Here is a 26,926-nt window from a genome sequence, read left to right on the forward strand (position 1 = left end):
TAAAATGTTAAATTAAGTCATATCTTCAGCCCGCACATGTGATTCGAAGTTTGACGAATTTTCGAAAAAACAACATTTGGTTAAATATATATATTTTATTAAGAAACTATATGATAATAGAAAATGAAGAGATATAATATAGAATGCATAAACAATAAATATACTACTAAAGTTTGGTATTAATATACTGTTAAAAAAAAATCTAACTGATTATGCTTTGATCACAAAATCTTGTTTACTGTCAAATAAGTTTTCTGGATGCAAGTTTCGCTCGAATTAAACCTTCTCTTGATATTTTATCGCATAAGGATATTGATGCTTCCGTCACTAATTTCACAGAGCGTTCGACTGTCTGCGTTTTACAAGGTAGCTTTATGTAAATTAAGTTAAAGCCGCCCTAAGACTCAATAACCTCGTTTATTTCTTGATTAGTGATGTGTCGAAGAATTGGTGGATTGAAATAATTTTGTTGCCAATTAATGAGCTTAAAATAACAATTTTGGCATCAAAATTGATTTGCAGCACTTCAAACACACGAGGTATCTTTCCTGTATGAGGTGAATTTCGTGCTTTAAGTATCCTCCTGGCAGCGAATTCCCTTTACTATTTTGTGTACATCACACAACATCGACAGAAGCAAATTTTCAGGGTGGGGAAAAAAGTCATTATGTTGAATTACGGGATCTAACATTAGTTTAAGCTGTGCTGGCAGATATCGAGAGCATTTCATTTCCAAAAGTTCTTAGACCCATCTTTGCAAGTTGGATTTGTTTTTATTTGAAACCATACTGGAACATATACTTTAACACAATATTCAGCTAATAGTTTTAATTCATTTGATGGATTTGATGTAGAAATATATTATCATAATATTCTATTTGCTTTTGTTAATCATCGGGCATGAGACATCTTACCCGGGGATCTGTTACTCAAACCATCAGAGCAGAGTTGAATTTGTTTTTATTTACATTAACAAATGTCGAATAGAACTCTGCTATGCTGTATAAAATCTTTTTTTTTTTTGATCAGCAGATAATCTTTTTAAAAATTTGATGAGGTTTTTGCACTCTAAATGATAAGTCTTTAATAGCTGAATTACTCTTGTGTGTGAAACCGTAAGAAGGGGCTATTTTCTCCAAACATCTTCTACTTTTTGAGACACAAGCTCGGCAATATCTAAAAATGTTGGTTCTTTTATAGTATTTCTGCTAATTTTAAGTTGTAATCTATTCCATTCTTAATATTTCATGACATCTTCGTAGGTAGGCAATATATTGTCCTTAATATCTTGTACACTCCCGAATAAAGGGCACTGATAACTTTGTCTTCTAGTTATCCATAATGATTTATTAGTAAGTGTAGAGAAAATTATGTAACGAGTGTAAACGCACGACAACTGTATTCTTATAATCTTTTTATCGCACTAAAACCAAACTAAACATTTACGCTATAAGATGACGCAATACGCACGCAACCACTTTTAAGTACCCACCACTGATCTCTATAATAACTGGATAGCGCATGTCTAATATCAAAATTGACGCTAAAATCGCCATATTGGAAAGCCCCAGAACGCTGAAAACTGATACTGTATATTTAAACCGATTAGTCGAAAAACAGAACTTAAAGCTCACGGGGATTTAAATTTTTGGGGCTTTCCAATATGGCGATTTTGGCGTCAAAAAATTTGAAATTTCGCTCGGAGTTGCGTTATCCAGTCATTATATAGATCAGTGGTACCCACCCTATTGGCTATCTTTTAATTGTTAGCAAAATTTTACCGTGTGCCGATTTTTTTGAAAACATGCGGTAAAAGTAAACGTGAAATAACTTTTGTTCACTTAAGCTTTAAAATACTGTATTTAAAATACCTAACGTTACCATTAATTTATTCTCTATAGTAGTCTATTTTTATACATTCAGATTCAATCATCTTAACAACCTAATAGCGTCAGTCAGGCTTCAGTTTTCTACTTTATGATATGGTATAAAATGAAGGATCATGGTATTTAATTGCATAAATAAGATTGTTAAGTGTAAGAAATGCTGTCTCTTTACTCGAATTTAACGATAACGAGTTTAGTAAGTGCAACTTATTTTAGTAACAGCCAAGATTCTTTTTAACTTTTCTACTATTCACATTATATAGCATAGATTGTGAAAAATGAGAGAAATGGAGTGTAATCTAGCATACTTAGAGAAGCCTGATGGTTCAGTTGCATTGTCTCATGGTAAGAATCTAGTTAAATTTCCTAAAATTTCCATTTAGTTTCCAAATAAAATCTGCCAATTGTGGATTGATAGTGTGTTTAGTGTCATGATATTTTTAAAATAAATAAGAAACTTATATATATATATATATATATATATATATATATATATATATATATATATATAAAGTTTATTTCAATTTTTATTTAATTTCAAAGTTTTACTGTACTATTACTGTGAGTGTGATTTATCATTTATTTATTACCAAAGGCTATTGCTAGTGCCAAAATCATTAAAATTTATAGGTAACTAGTAGCTATTATTGCTAGGTTGCTAGTAGCTACTTTTGCTACGTTCTATCTTTAGCCTACAGGTTAGAGTATTAAATTAATTTTTTAAAGTTTTTATGAAAAAAAGAAAGTTCAAGAAATATCCTTTTAACTTATACTTCTGCTGCAAATAGCAATCTATGGTTTTTAAAATCTATGGTTTTTAAAATTTGTTATGAAGTACCCATTATTATAAAATGTCTCATAAGGAGTCAGATGTGCAGAAAAGGGTGCAGTCATTGCCAAAGTCTGAACTTTTGCTAGCCAACTCTGCAGCCCTTGTTAGAACTAATTGTAGAAAAATATCATTATAATTACTTCAAATGTAAATCTAAGTTTAAGGTAAATCGCACACTATCACATATGATAGTATGTACCTTAACTCATATCCTGGTCACTACAGGTATGAGAGAAATTAATGAAAAATTTTGTGTTTTATTCTTGAAACATCAATAATTAGTATAAAATTTAGTTTTCAAATGTTTATTAGAACAAAAATATTAAATACTTTTTTATAGTTTAGAGCAATACAGTATTTTAACTATTTTAGTTACTCTATAATTGTTCTAAAATTATTCTATAATTATTTTACACTTTTAAGTAGAAATGATTTAACCCTGGGACATTTTGATTTGATCAAATTTAGAATAAATATGGTACAAACAATTAGTTAAAAATGTTTACTTTTTTTCATTCTTTAAACAGTTTCATAAACAATTCTAAAAATCATGATAGAAGATTACAGGAGAATCATTTATATAAAAGATACAGAAGATAGAAGATTACAGGAGAATTATTTATGTAACTTTAACATTGATCATTGTTTTTAAAAGGTGAAACTAAAGTTGTAAGTGCTATTTATGGTCCAGTTGAGGTGAAGGTAAATAAAGAAATTACCGATCGTGCAACTATTACGTGTATATTAAAGCCAAAAGTTGGAACAGCAGGTATTTATGCATTTGTTTAAAATTCTTTTTACTAAGTTAAGAAAACTAAACCAATTGAAAATGTTTTTTTGTTGAACCTTTGAGACCAAAAAACAAAACAAACATTAAAATAAACTTTTGTAAAGAATTCCAAGTCAACTTTAGGAGAATTTATAAATGATGTTTTATTTATCAATTGTAATATCATAAATTAGTTTAGAATACCACAACAACAAAAAAGACCCTTTAGAAATAAAGTATTTGTTTTAGTTATTCTTAAAATTGAAGAACAAATTGGACACTACATTGGAATCAGTAAAAACTGACTACATTTTTAGATAAACAAGAACTATAATCATACTGTAAAAATTGCAACTCAATTAGGACAAATTGCTACTTTTTTTTAAAGTAGCAATTTGATCTAATTGGGTTGACCTTAGAATTCTACAAAGTCATATTCTCATTATGTTTGTAATTTCCATGTTTGATGTAATGGCATTAAATTTAAATAATTATCATTGTGATTGTCTTAACATAGCTGTTAAAGAAAAAGTTATGGAGAAGATAATTACAAAAACATGTGAACAAGCTATTCTTACAAATTTACACCCACGTTCTGCAATTCAAGTTGTTCTTCAGATTGTGCATGATTCTGGTTCAGTATCTTCTTATCGTATCTTCTTCTTTTTACTTTTTTTTTCCACAGAGAAATGAAATTTCAAATTCTTTAAGTTAATAGGAGAGACCTGGTATAAGTCAATTGAGACAAGTATTTTTGTTATGTCTATTTTTGAACATTGTACTAATTGGCATCATTATGTGTTATCTATTTTTTTAACCTAGCCAATGTGCCTATCAGCAAAGTGCACTTGAAGACATTTTTTGCAAATTTCATGATTTATCATAAACAACCAATTGTTTAGCTACTTGTTCAATCAAGACTGGATTGATCAAATAGTAGATATGGCAATCACCATTTTTGGCTTTTGCAAGGACATGTTATTAGTAAATTTCCCATGATTAAATGACCCATGCATCTATGTATATGATTTGCAGGACATTGCAAAACTATTGGACAAAATTTAATATTTTCTCAATTTTACTTGGTCTCCCCTACAATTGAAGAAATAAATAAGTTGGCAAGTTTCTCTAAGCTGCTGTTAAGTGCAGTAGTGAGAAGTATTAGAGAATGAAATTTGTTCCCCCTTTTTTTTTCTTATTGAATATTTCAATTTGTGAGGTATTTTTTAAAGTAATAAATAATATTTATTGATTTTAAAAGCATCTTATGCATTGAATTATGTTTATGCAGTAAATTATGCATTGCAATATATTCCATCAATATAAAACTTTCACTTGTTGAATGACAAAGCCTACTTTGAAATACTGTTACTTTGAAAACTAAATATAATTAGTAATAATGCTTTAGCAATATGGTTAAAATAGCAACCATACATAATATATAATCAGTTTCAAAGATTTTTTTTCTTTTAACTGAAGTAAGTTAAAAGGTTGATAAAAGATATATAATGAGCAATTCTGCATCAATTCAACCAGTCCATTAAACCTGATCAAGTCCCTTAGTTTTGCTTATTATATTTTTAGAAGTAAATAAATTTCAGAATATAAAATTGCTCATGAGATATTGGAGTTTAGATATTTAAGTTTTCAATTAAATTTAAGAGGAAAAAAAAAAAAAAAGAAATGATCAAACATCAATAAACTTGCTCATTTGGAAAGTTTTTTACGTTTTTGCATTTTTGCAAATGTGAAAGAAATTGCCTAAAAATAAATGAACTTAAAAATTTTAGTTTTGCAAAGCTATGACCTGATACCTCATTACGCTTTTAAAAACTTTGAAACTGTTTCTAGTAATCGTGCATGTCATATAAAATATATGTGGACACAATTTTTACTTTCAAGGTTATATGTTTTTTTTAAAAGGATCAATTACATGTTAGCTTTTAAAAACTTGAAAAGCTTGTGACAATCAAAATCTTGACAATCTTTGAAATTTTAGCAATCAGACTTTTCTGAGTTTCTGGCTCAATTTCATTCCATCAAATATCCCAAAAATTTCTGTTTATGCAAATAAGTTTTCTTTAAATAAAAAATGTTATTTTAAGCTATTACTAATTGTATATTTTAGTTAATGAAATGAAAAGTTATGTAATCACAGTTCAATTATCTCAAAATATAACTGTATAGCTTGTCTTATTGTTTTAATTTTGTTTTTTTTTTTCAAAAAGTTGGAGGTGATCAAAGCTCTTAGTGGTGACTGATGTACATTTATATAGAGCTTTACAGAAATGTAAAAGAAAGTCATTAAACAGTTATTTATGAAAGAAAAACTAGACTATGAAATAAATCTATAAATAATTGAGAGAAATGAAATGATTATAAAAAAAATTTGACACATGAAGAAATTACTTAAATATTATTCAAGTTTTTGCATAATTACATAATTTGATGTAAAACAAACAAAAAGTTGATACTCATCTTATTTTGTCAGTCCAGGTGTGAACTGTGATTGCATAACTTTTTATTTTATTAACTAATTATTCATTTCTTACTTTAAATATAAAATTAGTAATAGTTTAAAATAACATTTTTTATTTAAGGAAAACTTGTTTGCATAAACAGAACTTTTTTGGTTTTTTGATAAGTGGAATAAAATCAAGCCATAAACTGAAAAGTCTGATTGCTAAAATTCCACAAAAATGGTAGCTTTTTAAAAGTTGGAAAAAATTTCTCACACCTGATTTTGATACCGTTTTTAATTTTATTTTTTAATAAAAGCTCTTAAAAACACTTGTTCAAAGTTCAATATCTCATGAATCGTAGAATGTTCTCAGCTGATATTTTCTGTACTTATTTCTAAGAACAGAAGTTAATCCATAAATTATTAAGCAAATTAAAGGGTTTACTTCATTCTTTCAGAAAAATTGGTTGCTTTGATATGCAACTAAATTAGATGAGATATGTAGTTTCTGAAAACGACTTCTTGACAATTTCAAGATTGTGTTTGTTTACCCAATTATACCTTGTTAACCCAGTTGTTAACCTTGATAGAAGTAGCTTTTATCTTGCTTAATCAACGCTGCTTGTTTATCATTGATACATGCTGGATTGCCTATGCGAAACATGATTGCTTCTGTTTGTTGTGCTGTCACTAACAATGGGGAATATCTTGTCGATCCATCTTTTGCTGAGATACAGGTAAAAATGTTTCATGAATAAAAGTTGTTTTTTTATAGACTCTAACATGTCAGTTTAGCATAACTTTTCCACTAAACACATTTTAGGCGGGTAGTCAAACAGACCAAACTAAGATATGCATAGCGGGTAAAATTCACGAAAAATTGCGCGTTTGAAATCTTATATATTGACATATTTCAATAAAATTTCATAAAATCACGAAAATTTTTAACTTACAATGCATTATAATAAAATAATATCTTTTTTAACCTATTTCCACAAGCAATTTAAGTTTATTATATTTATTATGTGTAAATTGTTGTATTGCTTTTTAAGAATACTTACTATAATATTTTTGTAATGTGTGGTAAAAAGCATTTTCCTTTATAAAAGGGGCACATTGCGGAACTGGCACATAAAACAGATTAAGCTTTTTTTCTTTAAGTAGTTACAAACACGGAATTGTTCTTGGGGTTCTTTTTTTTTTTTTTGCTACCCGTAAGTATTTTTAAAACTTTATGGTTTGTATTTTTACAATTTTATGTACCCGCTAATAGATAACAGTTCTCGAAACGGGTATTTTTACCCGCCCCGCTTATCGTGTGTTAATAATGAAAGAAAAAAATCGTGTTCTGTAGAATTGCAAGTGTGTGCTGACATTTGCTTTGGAATCAAAAGGCTTGGATATTGTCTCAGTATTTACATCAGGATCGTTCACAGTTGATCAGGTATTTGATGTGGTTCTTATTTGAATTATCTCTCTTTTTTCTTGTTAACCGTTTTTTAAAATAAGGAACAACAATGTTGGGTTGAATGGAACAGAATAACGTTGGGTTGAATGATAATTTTTTTCTAAACGCGGTATTTGATTACTTAAACACAGTTAAGAAGAAAAAAAGTCTCTACATTAGAAAAAGCAATCAGTAAATATTAATCCTATGATCTTTTTCTTTCTTTTTTTTTCTTAATTTGACACAATTCTAAAATTTCTTTCAGTACTTCCAATGTCTTCAACTAGCAAGATCCAGTGCTCATGATGTGCTAAACTTTCAAAGACAATCAATTACGAAATTTTTATCAAAGCAGGTAACTTTCTAAAAAAATTTCTAATTTTAGTGATATGGTTGAGTACCATTTTAAAAGAGTTTTTGTCTATGAAATTTTTATCTTGCAGACAAATGAAGGCGATGTTGATTATCAAAATGTTTCTGAGTAACTGTTCGTTCCCTTGAAGCGCTTGAGATCAAGATATTCGACTATCTTATATAAGATCAATAATCTTTGATGAGAATTCAATTAGCAACGGTTACTAAAAAGAATCTCCTATAATAAATAATCAGAAAATTATTTTTATAGTGACGAAAGTAATGCGTGTCTAAATATAGTTGGCATATATTGAAAATGACTAAACTAGTTTGTCATTATTTTTTTCATTCTCTTTTTTTTTTAAAGTTATTAATACCATGATATTGCTTTTCATAAGATCTGCATTTTACACTTAAAAAAATCCAGATGATAGCTTACACATTGATTATTCTAAAGATCAAAAGGTTGTTACAAAAGTTAAATTCCTTCAGACTTTTAAATTACAAATTCTAATATCAAGTTCTCAATTATTTACGCTTTCTCAAGATTGCACCCATCACTCAGAACCTCTAAGTTATTTTGAAATTTCAAATGCGTTTTTCACGAAATGAAGAAATGCGCGTGACGTTTTGTGCAACGCCACCCATTTAGATAAAGTATGGTATGCCTTGAAATAGTTTTTAGTCAGACCAAATATCACTTTGAAATAAAAAAAAACTAAGTTTCTTATTCCTTGCTCACTGATCTCAAAATATAACTGTAAAGTGAGTTTTATTGTTTCTTCAAATAGATGGCGATGATCAAAGTTCTTAGCAGTGACCGATAAACATTTTTATAGGGCTTAACAGAAATACGAAATATTTATGAAAGAAAAACTAGGCTATGAAATAAATTTATAAATAATTGAGAAAAATGAAATGATTTAAAAAGGAAATTAGACACATGAAGAACCTATTTAAATATTTAAATATTCAATACACTTTCTAAGTGCATTTTACGATTAAAAGTAATACTTATGTACCTTTTATTTCTTAGTTACCCAATGCAGTGTGCTAGAAGGTTGATAACATAACTGCATGGTGAGCGGCCAAGGAATTTAATTTAAGCCTGCAAATTTTAGTTGATGGTCATTTATCGGATCAAATTTCTAGCCGACCTCAGGAGTTCTGGAATTTTTCTAAAGTATTTGGGATCTCTAGCTTACACTATTATGATAGTAAAGCTATCGAATCAAGATAAGAAAATAAACGCATTTGTGATTTCTATTCAAGGTTTACAAATAAAATCGTTTTGTACAAATGTAGTTTATACATAACAGATTCCTCCTTTAACCAAATAATTTTAAAAAGTTGACTAGTAAAGTAAAAATAAAACTTAAAGTAAATAGAACAATTTTTTTGTAACTTTTAACTCTTTGCTAAACAAGCGTCGCATGTTGCATTATAGTATAGTGAATTGCTTCCGCACCACATATGATAAGTAATTTTTGCTACGCATGCGTAATAATAACTTGGATGTACTGGGTCTTCGTAATTTTGGTTTTTTGATTTCGATGCACAGAAATCAGTTTGATCTAAATTTTAGTAAAATTGATTTTTATTATTTAAGTTAGAGATTTGATTAACATAATTTTAGCAATAATTTTTTTTATTTTTACGAATAATAGTAAAAGTTATTGCTAAAATAATATTTATTTAATAACGAATACTAGAAACAAAACTTTAACTAAAGTGTAACATACAGTCTGTTGTAGGAACAACATCGGGTCGTTTTGTTGTTGTGCAGACATTTAGATCATCTAAAAGTCAACAAAAAGATTTCAAACTTTTTTTTCCTTTTTTTTTGGTATTTAACAAATTAAAGATCAATAAGTTTAAACATTCACCGTCTTCATTCCATTCGCATGAGCTGCATTTTTCTGAGTAGAAGAGTGGTGGATGGCAAACTCCACACACGAATGTACCGCCGTCTTCATTATCAGCCGGCAGGCAAGTTATAAAAGCATGTGAATCATATGGGTGCGAGTAGGTTCCGTTTAGCCAACCAGTAAATGTGCGGCAAGTGTCGAACCCAATGCCTAAAATTTGAGGATTCAAGAAGGTTAATTTTCTCGAACTTTTTTTATTTATAAACAAATAAAAAATCAAAAAAAAAAAATAATAAAATGAAACGCGGTTTATGTTATAGAGAAAAATAGGATGTATTACTCGTTAAAAATCAGGTTGTTTTTTTATTTTAATGAAATAAAGAATTTTTTTTTTTTACTTACAAACTGGCGTCGGGATTGGTGTTCCTGTAGGTTGTACTTTTATTTCACCTGAGAAAAAAAAAATTTTTAAACTTTATCTTTTTCTTTTCTTTTTAAATAATAAAATTTATATGAATCCTTACACTTTTTTTTTTTTCTTTTTAAATAATAAAATTCATATGGATCCTTACACTTGGGGGTGGTTGTTAACTCCTCTGTCTGGTTTTCACCTAAAAAAAGGTCGTAAAAAGAAGATTGTAAAAAGGAAAGAAGTCATATTTATACATTTCCAAATGAGTCTTGAAAACAAAATATAGCTGTAAAAAAGATATTAAAAACAAAAAGTTTTACCTGCAACGCTCAACGCAAAACTTGCAACGATTAAAATGAAAAATTGTGTCATTTTTAAAAAAACTATTTGTAGTCTTCAAAGGTTTCATCAAATGTTTATCTTCAAATACTGCAAGAGAATATTTCCGAAGTGGTAGCCTCTTGATGTTTCTTTTTTATAGGCTTTCGAAAATCTTCAGTAAATGAGGTTTAATTTCGTGTTACGCAAGTTGTCTTCCCTTTTTTAATTGCAGATGATGCCAAACCAAACATTAAAGGAACCATGTTTTAATTGGAAGCTTAAGTCAGGCTCCAGTTTACAACTTATAGACTTTATTTTCATTTATTTTCATACCGGAATTGCGCAACAGTCTCCAGTCACAGTTATTTTTAAAAAATATGTAAAAGGTTTTTGTAAATTCAAATTGAAAGAGCTTTAAAAAAAAACAGAATTATAAAAAAATGCCAAAACGCGACTAGAAATGAAACCTTTCAATCATACAATTCAGGGGGTTGTTTTAAATAAATAGTTTGTATGCACTGTATGTCTCAGAGACAAACAGTCACAGAGTAAGAAAAAGAGGCATATTTGGGCTGTTGGAATATGTACTAAGCTATCGGAGTATTTAACTTTCAAGCCATTTTTATTTTTGTTAACATTCTTGATCTTTTACCAGGACATTTTTTTTTATTCTATTGATGTTTTTTGGAATTGATTTGCATTAATTAAATTTCCTTTAAAAAAGTTTTCAAACACTTGGATTATTTATATTTAAGATGCTTCATCTGTGCTTTGGAGCAAAACTATTCTTCATCTTAATCATAAAATTTTTTTTTAAATCTTATTTTTTTAAAATATTTTAGGAACAACATTGAAAAATGTAAATTAAATATGTTTTTGCTTTTCAAGTAATGCTTTCATTTTCATTTGATCGCTACCATCCTCTTGGTCAATATTCTCTATAATACAGTAAACCTCATGTAAACAGGCATAAATAGAAAATCTCTTCCAGTCAGAAGATGTTCGCGTAAAAATCATTAAAAGCAATAAAACTTCATTGCAGTTTCAGTATTTTCTAAATCTATTTTAACTTGGCGTCAAAAGTTAATAAATTTGGTCCTCCGCCCACAAAGTCCGTATCCTTAAGTTTCGATAAAATTTAGTATTGAGATTTTAAATTTTTGTTGATTGTTTTTTTTGATAATTATACTTATTATGCTAATTTATATTGTAGTAAATTCGAATAAAGAAAGTCATAGACATGACCGAACAGCCTAATTCAGACAATGGCAATTTGCTTTCTGGGCCAATTTGTCTTTTTTTTTTTTTTTTTTTTTATTTTTTCTATTTCACAAACAATTTGAAAAAATATTTTCAAATTATCTTTTTAAACTAGTTAAACCATCATAATTGCTTTTTAAAGGATAATTGTAATGATTGCTTTGATTGCTTAGTTTGAGATGCAACAAAAAATGAAATATTTAAACATATACCTTTAAATCACGAACGATGAGTCACCGTATACAACAAATGCTTTAATTAGTTTAAAATATTGTTTGGGGTGTGGCGTCCTACTGTGGGTGGCGTCCTGACAACTCACTAGTTTAATATAATTCAAAAACGTTATGAATTAACTATGACGTCTTTCGTTGGGAGGGTGATGTCGTTTATAGATTTTCGTTGTTTTGAATTTGTTTTGATACTTTTTATGACTTTTATATACGAAAATTGCTTCATCTAAATTATTCTTGTTGTGTAAAGTTATAAATTTTTGATATAAAAGTGGATTTAGAACATAAAAGTTTTGAATGCACGTTCAGATAAATACAAAAATATTAAGTACACTTAGTCGAGAAATAGGTGATGAAACCATAACAACACTAGTGATGAGAACTAAGGGTCTGCGTCTCGGAATCGTTTTCTCGAAATGAACCGGAACAAGCATAACGAGACGAAGAATTGTCCCGGAAAAAATTGACGAATAAACTTTCTAGGAAAAAAGTTATAAACTGGGACAACAAATTTTCTTACGGATTTTAAAAATTGTCCAAAATTTATCATCGTCTCGTCTCGAATAAAAAAAAGGCCGTTGCTACTTCAAAATCACTATCACATCCTTTACCAAAATCACTATCACATCCTTTATCACTGATTTTTAAAATGTCATTTTATAGTGGTGTTATACCATACAAATGGTTAAATGCAAACATAACTCCACTATTCAAGAAAGGAGATAAGTTAGATCCTTCAAATTATCGACCAATATCAATGACATCAATATTATGCAAGGTTATGGAGAAAATTATTCACAATGCTATGATGAACCATTTAACTTTAAATAAGTTAATAGCAAGTGAACAGCATGGATTTGTTAATGGTAAAAATTGTTGTTCCAATTTATTAGAGACTTTTGATTTTATAACAAGCAAAATTGAAACTGGTAACAATATTGATATAACATTTTTGGACTTTGCAAAAGCCTTTGATTCATTTTCTTTATCGAAATTATGCTGCAAGCTATATAATTATTGTTTTCAATCCTATATCCTACAATGGTGTAAATCATTTCTTAGTAATAGAAAACAACGAGTAGTTTTGGGTGAGTTTGTTTCAGATTGGTAGGAAGTCACAAGTGGAGTTCCCCAAGGTTCTGTTCTCGGTCCACTTCTGTTTATCATATTCATAAATAACTTAAAAGTAAACATACTAAATAAATTAGAATTATTTGCCGATGATACAAAAATAATGTCAGTAGTTAATAATGATAGTAACGCCAACGCTCTTCAAGAAGACTTAAATAAGTTATTAGATTGGTCGAATAAGTGGTCTATTAAATTCAACAGAGAAAAGTGTAAAACAATGCACATTGGCAATTTGAATCCTCGATTTAGTTACAAATTAAGGAGATCACATTTTGCAAAAAACAGAAGTTAAAAGAGATTTTGGTGTGATAATATCAAATGGACCTTAAATGGGAAAATCATGTTATCAGTGTAGCAAATAAGGCAAATCAAACATTGGGTTTTTTAAAACACGGATTCAAATACCTTGATGTTTCCATATAAAAATTGTTATATAAGTCAACTATTAGGCCACAGCTTGAATATGCAGCATCTGTATGGAGCCCATATTGTACTAAAGATATTAAGAGACTCGAAAATGTACAGCGTAGATCTACAAGGATTGAGTCACTGAATGGTATTTGTTATGAAGAAAGGAGAAAAATATTGGGTTTACCAACCTTACAAGAAAGGAGAAGAGGCGACTTAATAGAGATGTTTAAAATATTAAATTCAGTTGATTATATTAGATTTGAAGGCTCTTTGAGTTTTTATAACAGCATGTCCAGATATCGTCATAATAAAAGACTTCATCGACAATATACTAAGAAATTATGCAGGTATTATTATTTAACAAACAGAGTGGTCGACGATTGGAATTTACTGTCACAGGATGCTATCGATTCTGCAAACAAAAACACGTTCAAAAATAAAATAGACAAAACTTTGAACTTTTGATACCAAACTCTATCTACGAACTTTTATTTTATTTACGAAATTTTACATTTAACGGCTGTAACAGTCAAAAGTCTACGTAGTTTTGACTCACCAAACTTAAATAGTTTGTACAGCAAATTTTATATTATTATTATATTACTTGAAGCGCAATGCGCTCTATGCAGCCATATGCTTCTCAGAGTGCAATACTTTGTACGCATGCGCTAAATTTTTTTTTTTTTTTTAAATTTTGTTGATGTTAACCCTATCCCCATCCCAATCCACATCCCGATCCCTATCCTTATCCCAAACCCTTACCCTAACCGCCTATCTAACCAGCTTTATTGTGAAATATAAATCGCACTGTTATAATAAAATTATTGCGCTCTGAGCAGCTTATGGCTATGTAGAGCGCATTGCGCTCTGCGAAGACACTTCGTAAAAAAATAACGAGACGCAGATGCTTAATGAGAACTAGACGATAGTTCGTCTGACTATTTTTTCCCGCGAACATTGGGAAGTCAGACGAGAAAACTTTGGTTATTTAAAAAAATGAATAATGGCGAAATATAATTACGTTTTGCAGGTTTAATGACGGGGGTAATATGCCATTGTTAAGAGCTTTTAAAGCTTCTTTTTCGTAATCCTTCAAAAATTAAAAAATAAATAAATCACAAACTATTTTAAAAGCATACTTTAAATTATCTTTTTCTTTTGTTATACTGCTTCTGAATAGCACTGATAATTTAATTAACTAAATTTTGGCGCAACTAATGATTAACCCCCCGAAACTTTACGTATTTCATTAAGATCAAAGAAAAGCCGCAGGAACATATTTGTTCCGGTAGATGAGAAATTGCATTAGCGCAAAAACCAAAGTTTTCTTGTCTGACTTCCCAAAGTTCACGGGAAAAAAATGTCAGACGAAGTATCTTCTAAATGAGAACCAACATCGAAGGAATTTTATATAAAATTTTCTGACATCAAGTGAACATTTCAGGTAAACAATTTTGATCAAAATGACAGCAATAAATGTTATCAATAGTAGTTATAATAATAATAATAATAGTAATAGTAATAATAATAATAATAGTAATAATAATAATAATAATAATAATAATAATAATAATAATAATAATAATAATAATAATAATAATAATAATAATAATAATAATAATAATAATAATAATAATAATAATATGGGTTTCTACCTTTGTGATACAAAAAAATGTTACAATTTTCACAGTAAATATATATATCAAAGCTAATATATATATTATACAATATAGTTTTGTTTAACAATTCTAACAAAAGAAAAAAAAAAATCAAATAAAGTGAAAGTTTTATATACATTTTAATATTCGCATTCCTTTAAAACGAACAAAAAAAGTTCGAGTTTTTTTTTACTGATGAAAATTTTACTTAATGCTCCAAACACACCTACTTATAGAGCATCTTCTTGTTGTTCAGTATGAGAGTTGCTATATATAACAGCATTATCACTTGCATGTTTATCTTGGGAAACTTTGTTCAAACTTTGATTTGGTAGAGCAGGTGGAACAACTTTTGATACTATGAAGTAAACAGAAAAATTTTTTAAAAAAATGCAAAAAGTTTTAACAGAAAAAAGCTTTTTTATAAAAAAAGAAGTCTTACAATGTCCGTAGCCTTGTAGGAAAAAAATAATTGCATTAACAACCCGCGTTGGGTGCTCTTCTAAAACCATACTAGAAGCTGCTTCAATTTTCATCCAGGTGGAAATTTTGGGATCAAGGTTTGAACTCAATTCCACTGTATCATCAACTGCAGGAGAGAACTTACCAGTTATTAGAAGGACACCACATTTTAAGGAACCTGAAGAGCGCTCTCCAATTACAGGTCTGTTAATCACAATTGGTGAACGCTTTGCATATGATTCCATGAAAAATCCAAGGTTCCTTGGATACTTGATAAGTTTCAATTGCTCCGTTACCATAGCTACAAGGTCATTGTTTATGCAATCATTTTTTTTACCGCCAAAGCACCGATAAAGAAGGTAGTCAATGCTAAATTGCGTCATCCCTTTGGATTTTAAGTAGTAGCTTGAAAGCTATAAGAAAAGGCTGGAAAGGAAGTTGCAATAAATGGATTTCATAGTTAGTGAAAAACGAAGTTAAAAGCATTTTTTATGTTGCAAACAAAAAAAAAAATCAAATTTTATAAATTATCAAATTTTAAACAATTACTATGCACTACTTATATTTGTTGCATCAAAAAACTATTTCATCAATGTGCTTAACTATCATCATTTTTATGATGAGCAATCATTGTTTCAATGCTGAGCATCATTTTAGAGTGAAATAATTCAATCAGCTGATGATTTATTTTATTTGACAAATATCAAAACCACTGTTCAAGGTTATGAATTAATGAGTTGATTTTTTTTAGTTGGCTAATAAGCCTTACTTTCTTTTAGTCGGCTTGTAAACCTTACTTTCTTTACAGTAAGTTAGACCGACAAAACCATTCTTTTCATATTTGTATTTTCTTTATAAACGTTTCGAACTGCATAATCACTTGCAGCTTGTTCCCAAAATTAAAATAAGAGCGTTTTTAAAATACTGTCGCCACCGTAAACTCTAAAAAAAAATTTAGTATTATGTTGTGGCTTGTGGGCCAAACCATATTTTTTAATTTTGATATGCTTCGACTCCATTGCTAGTTACCCCTGTACTGGATTTATCAAAGTTGAAATTATAGTTTACTATACCGATTTAGAAACCTTGTACAGCTGAGCTTCTCCATGCTCCTCATATATCACTTTAAATTTCGTTTCCAGGGCGAATACATAGCGTCATTATGGAGAATAAGGTCGCTGCATCACGGTGTACAATAGGATTTAGGAGTCATTCTTTAGTTGCTGGCTCTTAAGAACAAAAGATTTATTATTCTTCCTCGTTTATACTTTCATCTAGAAAAAAATTACTCGTCTTTTTCTGCTATTGAACCTCCTAATTAAAGGCAATGTCTCTGCATCTCTGGTTCCAGTCCACATTTGTATTACAGGCCCATTTTCTAAACCTTTTACCAACAACTCTTCAACCTTTATATTCATTCGGCATACAGATCTATGAAGGCCTTAGATATTGCACGTAGTAGCAGGCGAACCTCTCAATCATACTCAGCATCGAGTTTCAATGAGTTTTTCACTCTCTTAAAAGTGCCAGCTCTCTTTTTTTGTGTTCTAGAACTTCCGTAACCTAACAAAGTCCTATGCTTTAAGAATGTTTTAATGCAAGAAATTACAGATTTTTTATATATAAAATAAGCATTTGAGGAAAATTATTTAGTTATTTTAATTCACAAAATACCTTGTTAAAATAACTAAACTGTTCTCCTCAAACCTTTGTTTTATATACACAAAATTTCTCATTTCTTAAATTAGGACTCTTTTAAAACATAGGACTTTGTTTGGTCGGTACATATCGCTGCAAGATCTCATACTTCTGTGGACTCCTGTTAAATATATTGACTACTACACGAATTTTCTCAATTACGGAATCAATTTTCAGGACTAGAACTGGTTTCTCTTCATCAGGTAAATTTTTAAGGCGAATTTATCCTCCAAAATTCTCTTCAAAATCCTCTTCAAAATTCATATTGCTACTTTCATTGGTTTCGATCTGGAGGCCTTTATTTTTGATGATATCTTCAGTATCTAGGTCTTCATCACTAATATCTACACCTTCACGTTTGTAAATTAGATATAAGCAGCTTAATGGAGGATGTGAGCATAGCAAAGTTGATGCTCAGTATTCAAGAATTTACTATCTTCTTTATTACAGCTTCTATGTGTGATAAGATCTTGATGGTGATAGAGCTGTGCAAATAATAGACAATTTAATTTTTTTCTCCAAATGGTTCCTTTTTAAAGAATGTGGCAATTGATGACTGCTTACTAAACATTTTTTTGGGTTCCTCTGCTTCATCTTCTTTGGGGACCTGGAAACCAGCTACAGCTTAGTGTTTTTGCTGCTGATGGCGAATTATACCACTTGTTGAGCATCCTTTGCAGATCAAAACTGTTGGACAGGAATTGCACTTCGCCGAATCTGAGTTTGCCAGCTTTTGAAAATGGTTCCAAACATAGTCATTACCATTGCGGACAGTTTTTCAAATCACATCAAAAGAAAATTAATCGCTTACACATGTCGAATAATCATGTTTTAAAAAAGCATGATCAATGATCAGTGTTTGTGGCCTCATACATGTTATTTGCCTGGTTCATTAAAAGCGGGAAAAATATAGATTATTACCCGGGAGATCGGTATTTAAACTCCATTGTTATTTAAACTTTTTTGTATTGTTTGTAATTTGCGACCAATTTCAATAACTTTTATCAAACTTTGTAGGTCTTCGAGCAATTTTAAGTTTAATCACGAAAAAATTCTCCTCAAAGGTCAAACAAAAAACAACTCTTTCCGTCACTTCAATTTTTTTTCTTATACATTTTCTTAATTTTCATAAGTAATAAAAAGAGGGGTTGGGGAGAAAAGGGGAGTGCGAAAAGTCAAATAGCTCAGACTACAGTATCGGACAAAACATGGTGGACAAACTCAAATTTAGAACAAAAGTTAATCAAAAACTAAAAAGAACTAGTAAAACAATTGTACATATTAATTTTTAAATAGTTTATTATGTTCTTAACAAAATTTAAAACGTTTGAATCATACTAAGAATCACAAAAAAAATTTATAACACATTTTTCTCAACAAACTACATTTTTCCTTGGACAAAACAAGGTGGACAAATCAAAACGAAGCTTTTTTTATAAGATTTCATTGTCTTTATTCAATTTACCGCATTCTTTTGTTTTCACTTTTATCCTAACATTACTCTAAAATAATAAATAGATTTTGGAACGTCTGGCCAATTATTTTTTCAATTAAACTAAAAATAGATTTAACTCGTGATATATGGGGTAAATTTTGCAAAAATTGCAACTTAAAATGGCTTACGACAAATTAGGAAGTGTTTTACGTGAAAATATTATTAAAGATTTTAAAAGCGGAAAACGTCAAGCTGAAATTTGTAGAAAATATAATATAGCTAAATCGACTGTAAGCAAAACTGTCAAATCATTTGGATCTCGTGACTGCTATAAAACAGGGCGGACGTCCAAGAAAAACAACACAAAGACTAGATGGAATAATTGTTAAAGAGCTTAAAAAAGATCCATTTTTGTCATCCACAAAATTAACCGAAAAACTTGAACTACAAATCTCTAATCGCACTGTGCGACGAAGAGCTAACGAAGCAAAATTGTTTTCTCGAATGCCTGCCAAGAAACCGCTAACTTCCTTTAAAAATAGAAAGCTAAGACTTGCGTTTGCCAAAGCACACCAAAATTGGACTGTAGACCAGTGGAAAAACATACTTTTTAGTGATGAATCAAAATATAACCTTTTTGAAAGCGACGGCAAGAAGCGAGTCTGGAGACCAAAGAACACCAGATTCAATACTAAATATACCAAGAAGAGTGTTAAGCATGGAACGTCTGCTATGGTTTGGGGATGTTTCTCAGCACTAGGAACTGGTCCTATTCACAAAATTAATGGAGTTATGGACCGCTTTGTTTACAAAGATATAATGGAAGATGTTATGTTACCACATGCTGAATGGGAGATGCCCCTAAAATGGATTTTTCAACAGGATAATGATCCCAAACATACGTCAAAAATTGTAAAACAATGGTTCAAGGACAAGAATATCACCATAATGGAGTGGCCTGCACAAAGCCCTGACTTGAATCCCATAGAAAATTTGTGGGAAATAATTGACAATAAGATTGAGCGTGCAAATGTGAAGACCAGTGAGGAATTATTTGAACAAATCGAGAAGGCCTGGCGAGAGATTGATATGAGAATTGTTGACTCATTAATTGCGTCTATGCCCCGAAGAATGAAAGAAGTAATTAAAAGTAAAGGAGGTCCTACCAAATATTAAGTCAACTTTTGAAGTTTTTTGAAAAATAATAAGTTAATTTTTGAATTTTTTTGAATTTTCAGTCGATTTTTTGAATGTCCACCTTGTTTTGTCCAAAGAAAAATGTAGTTTGTTAGGGAAAATGTGTTTTAAAACTTTTTTAGTGATTTTTAGTATGATTCAAAAGTTTTAAGTTTTGTTAACAACATAATAAACTACATAAAAAATAATATGTTCAATTGTTTTACTAGTTTTTTTTAGTTTTTGATCAACTTTTGTTCTAAATTTGAGTTTGTCCACCATGTTTTGTCCGATACTGTAATTTCAGTATAATACTCAAGTTTTTGATACCAAGTTTATCTTATTTGTAGCAAAATGTATTTTTTTTATTTATAGAAAAATGAAAATAGAATAAAACATGTACTAACTTTTTCATAAGCCCAATCGTACCATGAGCACGCGTTAGCGACTCCATTTATAGCGATTAAACACTCCACATACTTTGGATATTTTAAAGCAAGACGAATAAAAACGTTTGCGCCAGCACCTATTCCAAAACAGACGCAATTTTTTATATCGTAAAAGTCTAACACCTCTTTCACCATGTCAGTTACTTCATCCATGGTAGGATACACGTAATCCTAAATTTTATTAAAAAGATTAAACTTTATATTTCTTTTAAACTTCGTTGTCTTACTTAGAATAAAAATAACACAAGATTTTTTTTAGATGATTTGAATTGTTCTTCACCCAGGAAAGAGATCTCTATTTATTTAATCTCTGTTAATTTCAATAAAACTTTTAGCATCGAAAACAAAAAAACCTTTAATTTACTAAAAAAAGAAATTTTTCATTTATTAACATTAAAATAAACTTAATAAGCATCAGCGTTACCGCACCGGTGGTAATTTTGCTTAAAATGAATAAATTGCGTAAAGTGCGTAATTATCGCGGTTATTTTGCGTAAAAATGCGTAACACGCAACACCGCTTTTATCACTTTTTAGCGCTTATTTTGCTGATTTCCGAAATATTAAACAAGGATTTTCTTAACTATTTGTATTTCTATTACTAATTTTTTTATTTACAGTTTTAAAGAAAAATGTCATTGATAAAAAATTATCAGATAATTCATCATCTGTCTCTAATAAAAGATTTGAAAACTCAGATGCTGTACTTCTTTTTCTCATTCCCCTTCCGCTTCCTGTTTGACTCCATAAATCTTACTTAATTTTTTTTTTTTTGCTAATACTACTAATTTATTTTTGTTGTAGTGTCATTAGAATTTGATTTTGGTCTTCACTTAAAATCCCTTCATTGTCTTCTTGTTGAGCTCAGAGCACCTTGACTCTCTTGAGTGTCTAGCTGTAGCTGTTGTTGCTCTTTAGGTTCAGGACCAGTTTGAGTTTCTGATATTTGACTCGGAAAAGCCTTTTCAGGTTTTTTTTTCTTCTCTGTATATATGTCAAGTTGTTCACATTTCTTGATTATAACATTGAGTCCTGATTTTTCTACAACTTTTGTTAAGCAAGTGTTGAGAAGAATATCAGCACAGGTTAGTTGATCACTGATCTCTTGGCTTTTTTCGTAATTACAGCATCAGTAACACCCAGTATGTAAAGGTCTTCCCTCTGAAGACCAGAAAATTGAGAAATCATGTGGTCTAATCGTTGAGCAAGTAAAACCCCTGTCCCCCAATGAAGTTTTGATATCCAAAGACAACTTTTTGAGTTCAAAGTCTTTTGTAACATAATGGAATATAAGAGATCACCATTTCGTGCAGTCCATCCATTTCTTGTGAAAGCTGCCATTTTGCAATGCGGGATGTCTCTCTCAATTTTCTTTTTTACATCACGTTTTAGATTGCGATAAATTATTGGCAACTTGTATTTGGATAAGGTGGTTAGACTTTTTAGGTTGGCTTTTGGACAAAGATAATTCTTCAGTATTTTGAAGTCAGCAGTTTCAATAATGTGAAACGGGAGGTTAGAGAGGTAATTCCAACTGTTGTTCACTTAGTGAAGACTACTACTTCATGGTTTCAGTAAAGTTATCAATTTTTGTTTGTCTACTTGATGATGCGCCATGGGGGAGGCCGTCAAGTCTTTTGCTTTTATTAATAGGCCCAAGATATCCTCTTATAGCATTGGACTTAACAGCCTCTGCTTGAGTATTCCTCTTTTTTTGAAGTTTCTTCTCTTTATTTTAATTACCAACTTTTTCCATCTCGTAAAAAGATTGCGGGTGAAAGGATCTGAAAAAAATAAAAAGTGGAATTATAAATACTAAATAGGTTGCAAATTACAATGTTTCAATAGTAGATAGTTCATAAATAGTAAATAGATGAACTACAAGACACATTGATGTGTTTTGACTAATTCAAAAAAATTTTTGATAAAATAATTTTATCAAAAAAAGTCGCATTTTCTTCAGAAATGCCGGTTTTTGAGCTTTTTAGATTTACGCAAAATTTTTGCGATGTAAAATATACAACTTTTATCACAAATTGCTGGAATTACCGTTATTTATCGTTTTTACACAACTTTATCGTCTTTCTACTGTAAAAAAATGTAAAGGGGAGGAAAAGGGAGGACACTTCCTTCAAGTTAATTTTCAATTATTTCTTTCTCCGATGTTGATGCTGTTATTCCTATTTACACTTATATTACTGGTATTAAAACAACTCTAAGAATCTTGTTTTGATGGAACCATGATCCCTCTCCACTCCTCCACAAAAAGATCGAGAAAAAGATCGAGAAAAAGATCTACAGGAGGATTTTATTGGATAAAAAACCAATCTGGAAAATTTCCTGTGGATGCCCGTCCATTGTTATCATCGTTAATCGTTATCATCATCCATCGTTATCATCATCCATCGTTATCATCATCCATCGTTATCATCATCCATCGTTATCATCATCCATCGTTATCATCATCCTTCGTTATCATCATCCATCGTTATCATCATCCATCGTTATCATTTCCATTATAATGTGAAACAATAAGACATTCTAGACAAGACTGATCAATATCTTAGCCCTGAATTTTGATACAAAATATTCCTACAAACTTGGGCTAAAATGGACTGAATGATTTTTAGTATATAGAATTTAAGAATAAATTTATTTGTATCAGCTTATTTAATAGCAGTATCATTAAATATTTATATAAATATTTCTGAAATTTGACCAATGCCAAACTACCAAATGACCTGCAAACAAAACCTGCAAATATGAAGTGTTACGGAAGACTAAAAATAAATTTGGTTTAAAAAAACAAAAATAATAAGGAGTTTCATAAAGAAGTAGGAATTTGTTAGATATACAAAGAATAAACAAAATTATATAATTCATAACAAAACTTCAACGTCGCATAATATATATCGCTAATTTGCCAGAGTGATCAAGATGTCATAAGTTCGGAATAAATTATTGTACACTCCTCTCCTTTTCATTAATTTGGAAAAATCTAAAGTTAACCTTAAAAATGCCCATAAAGCAAAACAAACAAAAAAAGCCAAACAAGTGGACATTTTTTTGTCATGGTGTTATTTTATACTTTAACTTTTTTTTATCAAGTCTTACCTCCGGCAGGAGTTCAGCGTCTTCGTTTTGCCCAGGAAAATTCAAATGATAAACTGTGAAGCTGTCGAGAACAGGTTTAAACTGATGAAAACAGAAAAAAGAACGAAAACCATTCACATGATTTTGAGCGATATCATGTAAAGTTACAAGTGCGACTTCTTTCTTACTTTCTTCCCCCTCAGTTGCTACATGAATACTTCCTTTAAAATAAACGCAAATGATCACTAAGCAATCAAATATAGAAAAAAAAAAAAAAAAAAACTAATTCAGCAGAGAAAACGGTTCATTTTATTTTAAGCAAAATAATTCGATCGTGGGTGAGTTCCAAGGACTAAAAAGAAACCTGTAAAACGTCAATAACTTTTGCAAATTCTGTAAATCATAGTTTGATTAAAAGTTATGAAACAAACGTAAACGGTAAATCTACAGTTAAGCGGCCTAAAATAATTTTAAATTTTTGCTTTTAAAAAATACGGCGGAGAGTGAAGAAATGGGTTTAAATAGATTAATAGTATGCACGCGTGAGTGATTTTAAAAACGAAATCAACTTTTGAAGTTGATAAAATAAAAATAGTGCAGCGCGCTTGATTTTAAATTACTTTATTATATTTATCATATATTAACCGATAATAACCTATATTCTTTAACTATAATTTATAACTAATCAAAAACAATTTTGCACATAGCATATAGAGTAACAAGATAATAACAATATCATAAAAATAACATAATCACAATAAAAAAGGTTATATAAAGAGTACACAGTTCCAAAATTAGAAAAAAAAAAAAGAAAGTAAAAAAACTACTTTGAAATTTATCTAATTTGCTTTTAATAAATACTCTATGACGTTTTCACTCTCCGCCGTATTTTTTAAAAGCTTAAATTTAAAATTATTTTAGGCCGCTTAACTGTAGATTTACCAACGTAAACATATACCGCTATATTTGACATATATCAATATGTATTTGCACATTAGAATGTAACTTAGTTTGAAATAGGTCAACCAAGGTGTAAATCTACACAGCAAATCAAAATATTATATTCACAACATTCAAGCAAGAATATATTAAAAACCTTTTGGAGTTTTGATTACGAACGTTTCAGATTCCATGATTCCCAAACCCTGGAGGTTTTAAAAAAAAAACGCAGCAACCTCAAAAGCTAAAGTTAAAAAAATCAAATACTATTATTTTCAACTCCAATATTTTTAAGTGCAAATTTTTTTTATACAAGAGTATAAGATAACTATAGTTGTATAGTTGTATAAATAATGACGTATTCATTTGATCAATCTAACAAAGCTTTTATTTTTAATTAAGTTTTTTTTTTTAATACGATTGTCACATTTTATTGTTTTTATCTGTAATCTGAAATTAAATGGCGATTAAATTCACGTGTCAAATGGCGATTAAATTCACGTGTCTAATGACGTTACATGAGATATTTTAGTTTAACCCTTAAATGCATGATTTTTTTAAAAAACATTAGAAAAAAATTATGCATGTATTTTGATGTCTATTCGTTTAAAAAAAATTTGAAAATAATATTTCAATTTCGATATCTTATTTTATTTTATTTGATTTTAATATTTTGATATTTTAAACTAATCTTAAAAACGCTTTATTGTGTTAAATAAATGTCGCATTTCCGCAACACTATGCATTTAAGGGTTAAATTAAAACGCAACAAAAGACTATATTTGTATGCTAAATTTTTTTATTTTTTTTATTTTAACATTTTATAATTTTCTCAAGAGAACAATATCTTAACTTTCCTTTAGCTCGAGCATCTTTACGTACGAATATAAAAAACATGTGCCAGAGAAAGAGTACGTGCGGATGAAAAAAATTCACATTAAAAGTGGAGTTTTATTCTAAAACACTTTTATGTAAACTACAAGACTCGAGAAAATATTTCAAAATCGTAACAAAGAGAATAGGTTAAGATAATGTTGCGTTTCTCTTTCTTGTGAAACGCCAAAAAAACTAGCAATCTACATAAAAAAAATTGCAAAATATTTTTTTAAATACGTAGGAGGTAAAACTAGAAGCGTTTTTAAAGAAAGAATAGCATCGTCCTCAAAATGACGTTTTGTTTTTAACAATCAATTTGTACGCGTTTCTTCTAAGTATTCCTTAACAACGTTTAATTTGTTAAATAAGTTGAACGCTCTTTAATTTAACACTTTTGACTGACAAAAACGCAAAAAAAGTACTGGGACAAGTTTTTTGAGATTATGGTTTCAGTTCAGACGACTGCTGTGCTACAATGCACTTTGACATCTTAACACATCAATTTTCTATTTCATTTCATCACTAACTAAAACTAAAAGATATACAAACTATGTATGTTCATTTGTAAAAGTTTTCATTTAATTTACCAACAATATCGACTCAAGAACAGTTATGACAGTAAGCTAAGCGCAATTTACACTTATGCAAGCATTTTAATTTATACGACAGTATGGATACATGTTAGGCCGGGTGAATAAAAAAGAGTAATTGCTCACAAGCAATTGCTCTGAGTAAAAGTAAAAGCTAAAAGCAAATGCTCGCTGCAATAGCAATTGCTCAAAAATGTGTGAATAAAGTTTTGCTTGTGCTCACAAGCAATTGAAGGGCTCAGTGGAAAAAGTACTCAAGTCACAAAATTAATGTTTTGAGAAAATTTAGTTTGATCAGAGATATAACAGTTCAAAACAAGGATTTAAAATGGCTGATCAAAGTGAAGGGCTTAGTGAAAAAAGTACTTAAGGCACAAAGTAAATGTTTTGAGAAAATCTACTTTGATCAGCCATTTTAAATCCTTGTTTTGAACTGTTATATCTCTGATCAAACTAAATTTTCTCAAAACATTAATTTTGTGACTTGAGTACTTTTTCCACTGAGCCCTTCAATTGCTTTTGTGTCGGAGTAAAAGCAATATGCCGTTGCCAATATAAATAGCTTTTTTACCTTTTAGAGCTTAAAAATGGCTACTTCAAACCAGATTTCAATTGAATCAAGTGAAAATAATATAGCTAGCCAAAGTTTAAACAAATGTAAAGATGAAATTTTTATAAACATACAATGCGAATTGCCGATCCTTCTAAAAAAAAAGTCAAGTTCCAAGCATTAAGTTAAAGAAAAACGAAACATTTTTAAGAATGCAATACCAAATGTTCCAAGCAACAGGAACAAAGATTGATATAAAAACATCGGCGAAAAAGATTGCCAACATGAAAACAAGGTTGAAAAAAAAGTCTGATATCCATCGAACTGGAAACAAGCCTATAAAGCTTTCAATAAGAGAAGTAAAATTAGCTAATCTTTTAGATACAGAAAAGAATCCTACCTTCACACAAATTGATGGTTAGTAAAGACAACTTTATGTATATAATTATGTACATACTATTATACACAGACACACACACACAGACACACACCCATACACACACATAATATACATATATATATATATATATATATATATATATATATATATATATATATATATATATATATATATATATATATATATATATATATATAATATTTCTAAAATTTGTAGCAT

At 29.5% G+C, this 26,926-nt stretch overlaps 3 protein-coding genes across 6 annotated transcripts; 1 reads left to right on the top strand and 2 right to left on the bottom strand.

Annotated features, from left to right (window-relative positions):
• Positions 1-1,799: 1,799 nt before the first annotated feature.
• Positions 1,800-8,074, top strand: LOC145183517 (exosome complex component RRP46-like). The gene is made up of 7 exons (XM_090085826.1): positions 1,800-2,231; positions 3,374-3,487; positions 4,005-4,126; positions 6,545-6,685; positions 7,303-7,392; positions 7,661-7,750; positions 7,839-8,074. The coding sequence occupies exons 1-7, from the start codon at positions 2,165-2,167 to the stop codon at positions 7,878-7,880; spliced, it is 666 nt and encodes a 221-aa protein (XP_089941952.1). The 5' UTR covers positions 1,800-2,164; the 3' UTR covers positions 7,881-8,074.
• Positions 8,075-8,981: 907 nt separating this feature from the next.
• LOC145183691 (uncharacterized) lies at positions 8,982-9,801 on the bottom strand (the record flags this gene model as incomplete). Its single annotated transcript, XM_090085220.1, has 3 exons — positions 8,982-9,323; positions 9,492-9,548; positions 9,636-9,801. Coding segments are annotated over 3 exons (390 nt in total), but the record flags the coding sequence as incomplete, so codon positions are not given.
• Positions 9,802-15,087: 5,286 nt separating this feature from the next.
• LOC145183692 (protein NDRG3-like) lies at positions 15,088-24,649 on the bottom strand. 4 transcript variants are annotated; one of them, XR_016451872.1, is made up of 5 exons: positions 24,449-24,649; positions 23,374-23,573; positions 20,108-20,431; positions 15,483-18,389; positions 15,088-15,398 (listed from the first exon to the last, which is right to left on the bottom strand). XR_016451872.1 is itself a non-coding variant. In XM_090085487.1 (5 exons), the coding sequence occupies exons 1-5, from the start codon at positions 24,483-24,485 to the stop codon at positions 15,271-15,273; spliced, it is 1,011 nt and encodes a 336-aa protein (XP_089941613.1). In that variant the 5' UTR covers positions 24,486-24,648; the 3' UTR covers positions 15,088-15,270. The 4 variants fall into 4 exon arrangements, 3 of the variants coding, with proteins under 3 accessions (XP_089941613.1, XP_089941614.1, XP_089941616.1); XM_090085487.1 differs by having other exon boundaries at positions 15,483-15,915; positions 20,219-20,431; positions 24,449-24,648; XM_090085488.1 differs by lacking the exon at positions 24,449-24,649 and adding an exon at positions 24,311-24,428 and having other exon boundaries at positions 15,483-15,915; positions 20,219-20,431.
• Between the last annotated feature and the right edge of the window lie 2,277 nt (positions 24,650-26,926).

The sequence above is a fragment of the Hydra viridissima genome, unplaced genomic scaffold, assembly GCF_058129835.1.
Source record: "Hydra viridissima isolate aposymbiotic clone 2 unplaced genomic scaffold, HvirCarnegie_v1 scaffold_4, whole genome shotgun sequence".
Lineage (NCBI taxonomy): Eukaryota > Metazoa > Cnidaria > Hydrozoa > Anthoathecata > Hydridae > Hydra > Hydra viridissima.

What these genes read in the sequence shown, in the direction of transcription:
- LOC145183517 (XM_090085826.1), top strand. Translation starts at nt 2,165, where the DNA reads ATGAGAGAAATGGAGTGTAATCTAGCATACTTAGAGAAGCCTGATGGT. An exon ending in TTGTGCATGATTCTGGTTCA is followed by an intron (nt 4,127 to 6,544) that starts GTATCTTCTTAT and finishes TGATAGAAGTAG; the next exon opens with CTTTTATCTTGCTTAATCAA. An exon ending in CATCTTTTGCTGAGATACAG is followed by an intron (nt 6,686 to 7,302) that starts GTAAAAATGTTT and finishes CGTGTTCTGTAG; the next exon opens with AATTGCAAGTGTGTGCTGAC.
- LOC145183692 (XM_090085487.1), bottom strand. Translation starts at nt 24,485, where the DNA reads ATGGAATCTGAAACGTTCGTAATCAAAACTCCAAAAG. An exon ending in ACGATTGGGCTTATGAAAAA is followed by an intron (nt 15,916 to 20,218) that starts GTTAGTACATGT and finishes CTTTTCTTATAG; the next exon opens with CTTTCAAGCTACTACTTAAA. An exon ending in CCTACAAGGCTACGGACATT is followed by an intron (nt 15,399 to 15,482) that starts GTAAGACTTCTT and finishes TTTACTTCATAG; the next exon opens with TATCAAAAGTTGTTCCACCT.